Source organism: Lates calcarifer, linkage group LG6, assembly GCF_001640805.2.
Source record: "Lates calcarifer isolate ASB-BC8 linkage group LG6, TLL_Latcal_v3, whole genome shotgun sequence".
In the NCBI taxonomy this organism is placed as follows: Eukaryota; Metazoa; Chordata; class Actinopteri; family Centropomidae; genus Lates; species Lates calcarifer.
Genome location: NC_066838.1, coordinates 2,734,903 through 2,748,701, shown reverse-complemented (window position 1 = coordinate 2,748,701; position 13,799 = coordinate 2,734,903). Strand labels below are relative to the sequence as shown.

The 13,799-nt window shown below is 39.0% G+C and overlaps 1 protein-coding gene across 1 annotated transcript; it reads left to right on the top strand.

Moving 5' to 3' along the window:
• The first annotated feature begins 219 nt into the window (after positions 1-219).
• tm9sf4 (transmembrane 9 superfamily protein member 4) lies at positions 220-12,613 on the top strand. Its single transcript, XM_018679225.2, is given in 19 exon segments — positions 220-314; positions 2,442-2,552; positions 3,227-3,326; positions 3,506-3,662; positions 4,356-4,500; positions 5,038-5,161; positions 5,329-5,417; positions 5,419-5,451; positions 5,768-5,879; positions 6,120-6,190; positions 6,363-6,495; positions 7,182-7,263; positions 7,382-7,457; positions 7,656-7,739; positions 8,469-8,644; positions 8,763-8,826; positions 9,032-9,151; positions 10,509-10,598; positions 11,736-12,613. Coding segments are annotated over 19 exon segments (1,935 nt in total). The 5' UTR covers positions 220-296; the 3' UTR covers positions 11,886-12,613.
• Positions 12,614-13,799: the final 1,186 nt, after the last annotated feature.

Sequence of the window (13,799 nt, the reverse complement as noted above, 5' to 3'; positions counted from 1 at the left end):
GAAGGTCGGGGCAAATCTTAATAGGCTACTTTAAAATCGTAAGAAGCCTATGATAGTTAATAAAGTAGGCTAATTCATATTATTCAAAGGAAAAGAATAATGCAAACGCTTTTAAAAAAGATATTTCGGTTGATTTGTTTTAGTTGTCATGTCCGTTCACTGTGGGGATCGGCAAATGACTCTGCTGTTATGTAGTACTCGGTAGTACAACATTTTTTAATGCGTCAAATAAAAAAAGAAATTAATTAATCGAAAGCCAATACCTTCCCCGACGTCACTAATGACACGTATTCAAAATGGCGGCCGCGGCTATGGTGAGTGGAAAAGCGAACTCTTTCTACAAACTACACATCGCTGATACTGTCTTCCCACATTAACACAGAAACGATGCTATAGTTGCGGCAAAGCAGCGGTCTACCATGGTCGGTAAACAACATTTAAACGTTAACCAGGTGCGGATTTACAGGAGTTCGCTGCTGTTTCAACGTTGGCGATATTGCTAACTGCTCCCTGGAGTTAGCTAAGTTAGCTAACGTTACCTAGCTTAACTGTCAGTGAGCTGTGGCTAATAATGATTTGTGTAATTTGTCTGGTATATTGAATTGTACTGACAGAGTATAAACGAACATGTACTCAGTCTTTGGACTGTTATTGGCTGTACAGCCAGGAGAAATCAGGTAGCCTAACTTTGGCTTAACGTTAGCTGTTAGCAGCTTGACAGGCAACGTCAGTTTGAGGTTGCCGGTGTAGGAAGTTAAAAGTGCTGAAATATGCCAAGATGACAGCAGCAGACCAACTTCAAAACACACTTATAACACGAACTACGACTGTCTTTGTTATGTAGCTGGGCTGGTACGTTGTGATAACATAAGTGACGTTTAAGTCAGTAGCGATGATTGCTAACTTCCTTCTGTGCTACATCAAAACTCCGAATCCTTGTCAACGAATACGTACGCTCCCCTTTCACTTGTTCATCCTGTTTTGGTTTACAACACTAAATCACAGAGACATAATGTGGTTATTTCATATGGAACAAAAAAAAAGTACCTAAACTATAGTAAGTCAGTAATCCCCCTTCCCTTCGATTTGGTATTTGGTAAAGGTACCCTCGGTAGCAACTGCAGTCCTACACGTATATAGAACAGGCAGGTCTGTATCACCTTTGCACATCAGGACAGGGTCCTGCACATTCCCAGATACGCTCTGTTAAGTTGCATGAGATCAGTGGGAGAGCAGCAGTTCTATTTCTGCCACAACTTTTGGGTGGATTTTGTTCAGCAGGTAGAAGGGGTCATTCACTAAGTTTGATCACTGGCTCCTCCAGTCCACAAGTCCCCACAATGCTTTGCAGGGTAGCTCGGTACTATTGTTACGCGTGAATGGGTGAATGAGAGCTAAACTGTAAAGCCAGTAAATGCAGTCCATTTACCATGTACTAATCCATGTAAATCTTGTATTGGTTAAAGTGTGGACTCTGGCCATTCTAGGACGTCGACGTTGTTGTCACACAAGTTTTCTATTGCTAAGGCTTTATGTCTGGGATTGTTGTATTGCCTGAAAATAAATCTTGTTCCTATCAGTTCCCATGCTGATGGCAGCCAGTTGCTTGCTTGACATGTTGAGATCTCCCACACACCTCCTTGAAAACGTGTATAGATGCATGGATGTCATTTGACTACCATCACTGAATCACCTGGCTGTCAGTTGTATGCTCAGTGTCTCTTGTCTCAGCTCTGGAAAGCTGTTGCTCCCTCAGTGTCCTCAGGCTGTATGAATCTTCACAGATTTTTTTCTCACTGGTGCACTTAACTGCCTGCTCCAAGCAAATATACAGCGGTGCTATTGTTTATTCATTGGGAAAAAATTCCACCCATATTGGGGGATATTCAGTGCCATGAAAATATCCATATCATATTTTTCCCAATCAGTACTTTTCAAGTCTTTGATTTGTTTTGGCAGTTGTCTGGCTCCATGACATAGTTATTTTTTGCCAGGAAATGTTGTGTGACTACTTTTTACAGGCATTTTAAACATAAGACATAAAAAATCTTATGCTTTTTGATGTGATATTGTCTTCCACAAATAGAGACAACTCTTCCGTTTACACACTATAAACCTGTTACACATAAGGTGAAACACATTTCTGTGTAGTCAGTTACGTCATGACGGGCAGCTGTTAGGAAATAGTTTCAGATTAATTCTGCCTAAAGTGTTTCTTGAAAGAGATCAGACACTCTGCCATCAGTGCACAGTAATTGTCTTCTTTACTTTTTCTTCTTTTTCTTCAAGCTCAGCATGTCTTGCACCTCTGTAACAGATGTGCAGTGTTTGTAATTAATCTAAATTATATTGTACTTTACATGGCATGATGAAATAAGTTCTTGTCTTGCATACATTCAGTGTTTGTGCAAAGCAAATATTTGGGGGTGTCTGTGTCGCAGGAGACGTGGTGGGCCTTGCTGCTGTTGTCCCTGTTGCCTATGGTCCGGCCCTTCTATGTTCCTGGAGTCGCTCCCCGGGACTTCCGTGACGGAGAGACAGTAGATATTAAGGTAAGATTTTGATTTTGATCAACATTTCACAGATTAGGAAACATTGTGATTTAGTTGTTCATTGGTTGCCACCATTATCTTACACCACAAAGGTTCTGTGTTTGAAGCCAACTGGGGAATTTGACAAGTTTTTCCTGATCTTTCCATATTCATATGGATGTCCAGCTCCCACACCAAAACCATGGATGTCAGGTCACTTGTGCACCTGTAGTTTGGTTCATTTGATGATAATGCATTGATGCTTTTTAGTTCGTACTTCTCCTAATTCTGGGCAGCCATGGTTAAATCTTGGACATATGTTTTTTTGGAAGTGTTGGGCTTATTTCATGGAGATAAATCTGATTTACTTGCATTGCATTTGGTTGCACGATAAAAGACAAAATTATACAAAATTATATGTATGCAAATACATTTACATATACGAATATATTCATTCACAATTATTTCTCATGCCAGTCTTCCAAAAGTCTACACTGTAGTTGGAAAGTTACCAATGTTTGTTTGAGATGTTTAACTGGCAGCAAGTTAATTCTTTGTAAACACTGGTCCTGGTTAGAAAGCCCACAGACCGAGTACAGTTTCCAGTGTCATTCAGACCAGGTTGTTGTGAGCATAGTTTTGCATATCACAATGCAGCATCTGTGATTCCATCAGTCACATCATTTGTTTTTCAGGCAGTGAAGCTGACCAGCTCCCGTACCCAGCTTCCTTATGAATACTACTCCCTCCCTTTCTGTAAGCCAGAATCTGTTGTCTACAAAGGAGAGAACCTGGGTAAGTAGACAGCTGCAGACAGGTGTGGAAAGTGGTCTGTGAAGCTTCTATAACTTTATCATTTAATTTGACCTGATACTACTCTGGAAACTTAATATTATGTCACATGCTCCAATAATGCAATACAAGTGTTTTCATATGTATATTCTGTTATTTTTTGAAAAAATTCTCTGTTATAGGTGAGGTGTTACGTGGAGACCGTATTGTGAATACCCTTTACAATGTTGAGATGAACAAAGACAAGAAATGTGAGATGGTGTGCAACAAGAAAAAGCTCAGCATAGAGGAGAGCAAGCTGGTTGCTGAGCGAATCCAGGAGGAGTATTATGTTCACCTGTGAGCATCCGTTCATCACTGTTGTTGGCAGGGGAAATCCCTCTAATGCTAATCTTGACCTATTGCTATGTAGAATAACATCCATCCAATATCTATACCGCTTATCCATTAAGGGTCGCGGGGGGGGGGGCTGGAGCTTATCCCAGCTGACATTGGGCGAGAGGCGGGGTACACCCTGTACGGATCACCAGTCCATCACAGGGTCAACATATACAGACAAAAAACCATTCACACTCAACCATTCACACCTATGGGCAATTTAGAGTCACCAGTTAACCTGCATGTCTTTGTATGGTGGGAGGAAGCCGGAGTACCCAGAGAGAACCCACACAGGCACAGACACAGGCAAGCACGGGGAGAACTCCACACAGAAAAGCCTGAACTGTTCTGAACCGGGAACCTTCTTCCTGTGAGGCGACAGTGCTAACCACTGCGCCACCATGCCGACCTAGAATAACATGCATTAGTCTTTTTTTTTTTTCCCCAGTTACTCCAAAGTTTATAAGCCTAAGCTTATTTGTAAACATTGATTGGAGTTAGTCTACTTCTTTAGTACTTTGTAGCAGCTGATAACATAGGTGAAAGGTATTATTTTCAGTTTTATATTTCTGAGATAGGCAGGTTCTCTAGAACTCCGAGCATATGTTCATTAATCAAACCAAAACTAATTGAACACCTCCCTGTGCCTTTCAGTATTGCAGATAACCTGCCAGTTGCCACCAGGTTAGAGTTTTACCCGAACAGAGAGGCAGGAGGCGAGGAGGAGCAGAAGAAGGATGTGGTGAAAGATATCCAATTTGAACATGGTTACAGACTGGGCTTTGTCGACAACAACAAGGTAGATATTCTATAACATCCTCCTGTCTTGAATACATTGTTCAGAGGTGAAGAAAGAGTGGAGGGTGCAGGTAGCAGATGATCAGAAGACTTCAGTCATAGATTCCTGTGATTGTCCCACTTGTCCTACATTTTGTAAAATTACTATTATTATTGTCATTATTATGATATAATAATATTAATGTTTTGTTTTCACCCCAAATCATGGTCAAACTAAAAGTCAAATTATAATAATGTAAAAATGCTAATAATGTACACTGTTAGGATTCATAGACATGAGTGCTAGCTATATGCAGGTATGTGTCCATATGCAGACACAAGGATTTGTCTTATATGTACAGCCACAGACTAACCTCAAACAATGGTAACTCACTAAGGAAAACAACAGTAACTCACTATTACAGACAAAAACATGTTTTTGTCTTGTTTTCTAGAAATACAGCAGAAATCAGCTTTTTGTGTGATCTAGGGCTAAAATCATGTTTGATGTTTGAAGATACTAATTTTTGTCTTGCCTCTTTTCTTTTCTCTGTCACAGTTTTATCTACACAACCACCTGTCCTTCATCCTGTACTTCCACAGGGAGAAACTAGAAGAGGGAGAAATTCATGACTACAGGGTGGTGCGATTTGAGGTCGTACCCCAAAGTGTAAAAGTTGACGGTAGGTGTCAGCACACTCTTAATAGTTTGTGATGTTTCAGACCTGTGGTGATTAAAAACTATTTGTGAAGAAGGAGGACAAACATGTGCTGCCTTTAAAGTGGGTAGTAAAGTAAAAATTTATCACTGACTTGCTGCAGCACTTAGTCTGTATTAATTTATTCTCAGATCTGAAAGCAGTGGAAAATGAAAAGACTTGCACCTTGCCGGAAGCAAGTGGCTCCGCCCCCCAGGAGATTGACCCGACCAAGGAGAACTGAGGTCCTCTTCACGTACTCAGTCCACTGGGAGGTCAGTGACTGCTGCTTGGACTTTGAGTGACCTTAAACATCATCTCACCAGGAGTCAGACCAGACTGTAACCCTGAATAGATTCCTTAAATCACCCACATAAAAACACATAAAAATGTGTTTGATTAACTAGTTTTTACTCATGTGGGTATCTCCTTGTGGGCTCTCTTTGATTTGTTCCATCCCTTTTGTTAATTGGAAATCAAGTATACTAGAGTACTACAAGGTCAAAGTCGTTGAATTTTCTAGGATATGGGGTTAAGAAAAGCTAGATAAGTGTAGTGGTAGGACTGCTAAGCCTCTTGTCTCCTCTGCAGGAGAGCGAGGTGAAGTGGGCGTCTCGATGGGACACATACCTGACCATGAGTGATGTCCAGATTCACTGGTTCTCCATTGTCAACTCTGTGGTGGTTGTCTTCTTCCTCTCTGGTATGTCCAGTGTTTTCACAAATTCTGCTCAGTTCAGCTGTCATTGGTTAAATGTCTACATCCACATAGTAAAGCAATGTAAGTCATCCATGGATTTTTGTGAATATGATGTAAGTCTATTAAATCTATATTTTATGTTGTATATAAAAATACATGTATTACTTGATAACAGCATGTGAATTGTTTGTTGATTTTCTAGCTGACTGACATCTTTGTCATTTCCTACCTTTTCTCTCTCAGGTATTCTGAGTATGATCATTATCAGGACCTTGAGGAAAGACATTGCTAACTACAACAGAGAAGATGACATAGTAAGAAAATACACATAATACACATAAATAGACAGTTGGCATGGTTTCAACAAGTCAGAATGAATTGATTTAAGACTGATTTTAGAGTTACTGAAATCAGATTTGAGTTCTTGATATTTACTGCCTCAGAATATTCCAGGCACTTAACCATGTTTTTCTTCTCCCTGACCAGGAGGACACCATGGAGGAGTCCGGATGGAAGAATGTCCATGGTGACGTCTTCAGGCCTCCTCAGTATCCCATGATCCTCAGTTCTCTGCTGGGCTCAGGGATCCAGCTCTTCTGCATGATCCTCATTGTCATCTGTGAGTTTGCTCTCTCTTTCACTGGTTCCCTATAGATCTTGACAGCGTACCCCTCTTCTTCACCCATATGGTTCTTTCTTCTCCTACTCATATGGCTAAGACATGAGTTAAAATCAGGTCAAAGAAATGCTGTCATCATGCTATTGTTCTCATTCATGTTATCCTACAAATCTGTGGCAGCAAAGTCTGTAAAAAGTTCAGATGTGTAGAAACAAACTGTGAAATGTATCTGCAGCACATAGACACATAACAGCACATAACAGTTATACAGCACATAGTACTCTATCAAACCAAAATATTTGGTGTTGCAGAGCAAGTATTTTGCTCATATGCAAGGGAAAATTTCAGTGAGTGTGAAAAACTATTTGGGTGCTCTTGTGGGAAATAAAGTCTTTACATGCAATGAAACATTTATGAAAAAAGACAAGAGTACCTCGTCAAATGCCTGTTCAGCATGCATCGTCCACTGTTATAGTCAGCCACAGATTGTTCATGAGGTAAAAGAAGCATCATTCTGTAACTTGTCCCAGTTGAACTTTGATTCATCAGATCAATAAATCAGGTGCATTAACTTTAAGTTCAGCATTTGGACCTTCAGTCTTCGGAGCAAATAGCTTTTGGAAAATAAGATCAGTATAATCTATTAAACATTCTAACTGCCATGTTTTCCTGTGTTTGTCTCCTAGTTGTTGCCATGTTGGGCATGTTGTCTCCATCCAGTAGAGGAGCCTTGATGACCACTGCTTGCTTCCTTTTCATGTTCATGGGGTAAGAGCCATATCCATCTCTCTTATCTCCAATTAAGAAAAATCCAAAGATGTCTAATTTCCAGTACAGCATTTCTTTGATTTTACACTGCTTTTTACTGTGGATGTCTGTCCTCTAGTGTATTTGGTGGCTACTTTGCTGGCAGACTGTACCGCACACTGAAGGGCCATCGATGGAAGAAAGGAGCATTTTGTGTGAGTCGATAATAAATTACAGTATTTATCAATATGCCTCTCATCACTCCTGAGTCCACTTATTTTTCAGTGTAAATGCAGTGTGTGTTTTGAGTTTTGTAAGCAAGGCTCCCCATGTCTTATGTTTAAATGTGTTTTTTAATTGGTTTTACTGTAAACAATAAGGCTTAGCATGTCTTTGTTTTGTCTCCTCTGTAGACTGCAACGTTATATCCTGCAGTGGTTTTTGGAATTTGCTTCATCCTCAACTGTTTCATCTGGGGAGAGCACTCCTCTGGGGCAGTGAGTATCATGAGACATACAATTTAAAAAGTATGCATTCAGTGTCCAATCATAGCAGATTAGGAAGTGGCAAGCTAGAATTTAATTAAGTATTTACTGTAATTGTGATGTTAATGTAAGAGTTGTAACAGATCATTTGTAATATTTGTTTAAAGGAAAGATTCAGCCTTAATCACTTTAACATTCTTCAAAGTGAGAGTATGTAACTTTTTGGAGAGAAGAAATATTAAAAAATCTTCCTCTTATATATCGAAAGTTAAATTCTTGAGCAATGAAACATAGCCTTGCTCATTTCAGTGCTCATGCAGGTTTTGTTGCTACGGACTTACTTGTTATTGTATGAACTGTAGCTTATGGTAGCTAATGTTGGATAGCATTGCGTAACTGACATTACTCAGTCAACCCATTCTGTGCCTATGTGTAAAAGAATAGCTTTGCATTTCTTGGTTTGATGTTTTTGAATATTTTTTGTATAGGTAACCAAATAATTACTTGATTGAGGTTTGTGCAGGTACACTAGAGTTCAGTGCATATAGTAGCATGATGCATTACAACACAAAAGACTCTCTGAAGTGTTACCTGATTTATTACAAATTGAGAGCATGTAGGTTGTTTATTTAACTTCATATTTTGGTTTAAAGATAAACTGTACAGTGACATTTATTAATTGTTGTTCTTTTCTTTCAACTATTCTTCTTACGCCCCTGTTCTCTTTTCTCAACTCATCAGGTTCCCTTCACCACAATGCTGGCCCTGCTGTGTATGTGGTTCGGTATCTCCATGCCATTGGTCTACCTAGGCTACTACTTTGGCTTCCGCAAACAGCCATATGATAACCCAGTACGCACCAACCAGATCCCTCGGCAGGTCCCAGAGCAGCGCTGGTACATGAACAAGTTTGTAGGGTGAGTGTTAAAGCAATCTTTAGCTGCTTACTGCTGATTTGACTGATGGTGTAAGGTTTGAACTTTTGAGTTGAGGCATGGTCTTTTGTGATGTAATGGTTTCTTTTCTTTGCACTAGGATCCTGATGGCTGGGATTCTGCCGTTTGGTGCAATGTTCATTGAGCTCTTCTTCATTTTCAGTGTAAGCACAACTAATCTGCTCTATATTGAGATCATCTCTTCTTTCAGAGCTGCACACATGTTTGTGTCTTTGTGTGTATGTGTGTGAAGTTTTGTTAATTTCATTCAGAGGGTAAGTGACAGATGTATGGAAGTCAGTGGCTTCCTCACTCACTCTAATGTCAACATTTCTGTGTGTGTGTGTGTGTGTGTCTCACCACCTACAGGCCATCTGGGAGAATCAGTTCTATTACCTCTTTGGATTCCTGTTTCTGGTATTCATCATCTTGGTGGTCTCCTGCTCTCAGATCAGCATTGTCATGGTTTATTTCCAGCTCTGTGCAGAGGTAAGTTTGTTTAGGCTAGAATACACATAAACACTGTAGCCTGAAAGTTATCTCTCTCTTTAGGTTGCCAAGTGTTTGATTAAGAATATTAATGTGATAATTTGGTCGGGATGTACTGCATCTCATTTTCAGAGGGTAGCTGGTACTCAGACTTAATGCACAAATTGTTGGAATACCCACATTTTACTTTCTGGGGATATTATTTAGGGATGTTGATTCTTAGTTTCTTTCTGAAATCAAGTAATCATGTAATATATTTGATTCCAGATTGAGTAATCAAAGCAATGAAAGTAAAACATCAAATATTTACATCTCACACACTGTCAGGTTCTTTGAAGCTAATCCTACCCCTTCCTCCATGGCAGTAAAACATGATACACAAGCCTTAGGGAACTCCCACAGGTTGAACTGGACTAACAAAACACAAACAACTCACAACTCACACACACAGCACAACTTTTAAAAGACTCACTCTAAACAGACTTGATGACATTGACTAGCCTAGCATCATTATGGCCACATAAGTGCAGGAGACACTGTTCATTCATAAATATTTGATGTGGTGAATAATACAATTGCCTTTGACAGAATTTCCAGGAAAAAACCATGTCCTCCATATTTGGGCCCGCACAGTATTTTAGAATACCATAATGGCTCACAAACAAACTAAAAACCAGTACACAAGTTGTTGCCCACAGCTTTAGCTGTCATATTCATACAGTCATATTCAACTTCTGTTTGCAGTCTACTACAGATTGTAGGGACTGTATTTCCAAAATTAAGAATATTTTTATTATTAATTGAGGAAACTATAAATCCTTATTTTTGACATTAGTAAGGATCAGAATATCCCACTGAGATGATTCTTAGATCTCACGCTCTCCTGCTGATTCATATACTGATATACAATATATTGCATGTGTAGCTTAGACATGTTGTTAAAAGCAGGTATTTTAAATACCTTTAAATAAAGGTATTTAAAATTTGAGCAATAAAGCTGAGCAGGAAAGATGAACAAGAAAGATAAAGCATTTCTGTTTAAAGAGGAAAAACACAGCTACATTGATTTCTCACAGCATCCTTATTAATGGTGTACACTCCTTTTCAAAGCATTATGAACAAACAATCTCAAAAAAAAAAAATAAACATTTTAGTTACAGCTAATAAACCATTTATAGACAATATCTAGTAGCAGAATTTGCAGTGTGGATAAAGTGGATAAGTGTTTGATAAAGGTTTGTGTTCTCTGTATTGAAGAACAGTTAGAATCAGCTGTACTGGTCCCAACTCAACTCTCTCTACATCATCTGTACACACACCCATGTTTTGTGTTGTCTCTGTCTCTCCTCACTATCAGGACTACCGGTGGTGGTGGAGAACTTTCCTGGTGTCAGGAGGTTCAGCATTCTACGTCCTTGTTTACGCTGTTTTCTACTTTGTCAACAAGGTAAAATCCCAGAGGCTGTTTCAGATATTTTGGATACACACAACAAACTCCTGGTTGATTCTGCTGCAGCTGAAGACATTAATGTCATAGTAGCGCTCATTGAGTTACATAATCAGTAACCCTAATGATGTCATCAGGGCTTTTTAAGTTGTGCCTGAGATTTATTTAACACGCAGACAGTGTTTGACATAATGATGCTATCAAGTTGGAAATAAACTTCCAGTGTTTTTAAAATTGAAGTCCTTCAGGATCCCAACTTTACATTCAGTCATTCTGTTCTTGTGCACTGTCTGACTTAGTAAAGCAGGCAGCTGAATTATTAAGTAAATGATGAAACTGATGAGTAAGAACATTAGAGGATTCACTATGAAAAGTGAGGGTGCCACTTGTGCTTCAGTGTTCATTAAAGATCCTCTCAGCACATGTTTTGTAACTGATAAGGTTTTTAAGTTACATATTGGAACACAGCAGGTCCAGACTAATTGGGCTGTCACAAAACCCTGCTCGTGATTTGTCATCGTAAACAGGCATTTAAAGCACAGAGAAACTTAAGCCTTCGGCAGATAAATGTGAAAATGAAGTCAGCACAAACGACAAAAAGACATTTGACTGGAGGTGGGCTTTCACTAATGCTTCAATGTCAAAGGAACATTTAAAATCAGTCACTGATGCAGCCAGTGCAGCAACTGAAGAAAAGAGGAAAGAAGAGTTTTATTCTTTATTTCATTACTTTGCAATCAGCACCACAAAAACACAGTGCTATCTCTCACACCAGGTGCCAAATCTTTTGATAAATGTTCTGTTATATCTGAATAAAGCTGTGACACATATGAACATGATGGAAATCTTAAAGTCTTTACTTTGACAGCTCGGTGAAGCCTGTAATGTTTAATGTTCTACAGGATGGGATGCACCAGAGCTAAAAATTAGAGTATGTCGGGCTCTGCTGTTTTGATTTCTACCTTTAAAAAAAATAAAATAAAAAAATCAAGCATTTGCAAATCTACCAACTTTATGGAGGTGAATACTGGATTTCTGGAGTTCACCTTTAACAGAAAACCAAAAAAGGGGATGGGTATGGGATGGGAAATAGGCAGCATGCTGAAATTGATTCCTCCTTTGTTTATTCCTCCCCAGCTGGACATTGTGGAGTTCATCCCCTCCCTCTTGTATTTTGGCTATACAACCCTGATGGTGCTCTCCTTCTGGCTGCTAACAGGCACGATTGGCTTCTACGCAGCCTATATGTTCATCAGGAAAATCTACGCTGCAGTCAAGATCGACTGAGTCGTCACCATCACTGCTGTTATTTGGGGGTTTTTTGTTTTAGTTGTTTTTTTCGTCACATTTGTTTCGTTTTTTTTTTAATATATATATTTTTTATTCTTCATGTCCAACAAGCACTGACTTGTGTGTAGAGGGAACAAGAGGGGTGTTTTTACGGCACAACAGCCCCACCCACTGGCCTCATGGGGAAGAACAGCAAGGTGGCAGAGCTAAACCAGCTGTTTCTCTCGCTCCCTCTCTCCCTCGCTTCTTTCCCTATCCTCTCTCCAGGACAGAGACTCAGAGGGCGTTCTCCTCTGATGGGACAGTTAATGTCTTCTGCTGTTTCACCTTGCACACAACCCAGTGGGCCAAAGCTTGTCAAATGGTGGTTTCTGCACATTTTTGTTGTGTCTTCTCATTTTGTGTTTTCACTCTAACTTATCCAGGTTTTATTTTGTCATCCAAGGATTTATCTCTGACTTAATTTCTTTCAGTCAGCTCCTGGGAAGCCATTTTCATCCAATTTCCTTATGTAAATTCTGTCTTTACTTTTTCCATTGTCTTTGTTTTGAAATACTACTTTGGTTTTCTATTCAGAGACTTTACAGATCAGGGAAGGTTTGGGGAGTCTAACTGTGGTTATGGTGTAAACTTTGTTGTGTTTAACTGATATGGATGGAAATTATGCTGGGAAGCTCTACATTGTAACACAAGAAAGGATAAATTAAATGTTCTATTATTTTTTACTTCAGTTTCCATGTCCTGGTGTGACCATGTTAACCACAACTGTAATCAAAATATTAGCTTCTCCTTCCAAAACAATGGGTCTTTTATTAATGTCAAAATATTGCTGCATTTGTTCTAAATGATACAGAACAGCTCGGAATGGGACTATGAACCCAGTGCCCTAAAGTAGTGGATTGTTGGGTGGAGCGGCTGGAGTCAGAGAAAAGGAAAAGCTACAGTAAACAGAGAAATGACAAGGAGTTTGAATTTGAAAGTCTACAACGCAAACATGTGTTTGAAGCTTTCCCAATAGTTGCTTACAAAGAAATACCATTTTTTCTGCTCATTAACCGTGCCATCAGTGTAGCCTTAGCAGTGCTGGATGCCTGCTGAACTATGCAGTAATGGAAAGAAGTGCAAAATTGCTGTTTGTGAAGGTTATTTCAAAGGACCATGTTTGTTGAGAGATATCACCTCATTTCTTTAATTTTGAATCTAATGTATGATACATTTTGTGTATGATATGAAAAAAAAAAGATTTTTGAAAGCCAGCAAGATCACCTCTGTGTATTTCTACCAGTAATGGTAGGTATCATTTGACAGTGCTTGGGTGTCATGGGATGCAGAGCATTGAAATGTGATCCGCAGTGTTCTTATTAGATGTGTAGAGTCAATGTTTTTGTGTAGACTGATACCCATATCCTTGCATTACGACATTGCTACTACTTTTTTTGTTGTTGTTGTTTTTGTTTTTTTTTGTTTTTTTGTTTGTTTTTTTTTGGTTCCCCTTTACAAATGACATTTTATGGATACAGAAATTTGGTTGCACTTTTAAGATAAATGGCTTAAAAACTTAAAATGCATTTAGAATATGGGTGGCACCTGATAAAAATGTGACTGTGACTAAAATACACAACATACAGTATATATTAATCAAATTACAGTGTAATCATGGCACTAAAAAAATTGTTTTATTTTGTAAAATACACTTAGTTGCTTTCTTGCCAAGAGTTAGATGAGAAGATCGATACTGTTCTCTTTACTTTCTTTTGGATGTAAAGCTACTACCAGAAGTCAATTAGCTTAGCTTAGCATAAGGACTGGAAATGGGGGAAACAATTGAAACCTGACTGTGTTCACCAAGCAACACCTCTAAAGCTCATTAATTTACACATTGTGGTATATTAGTTTAATCTGTCCAAAAAC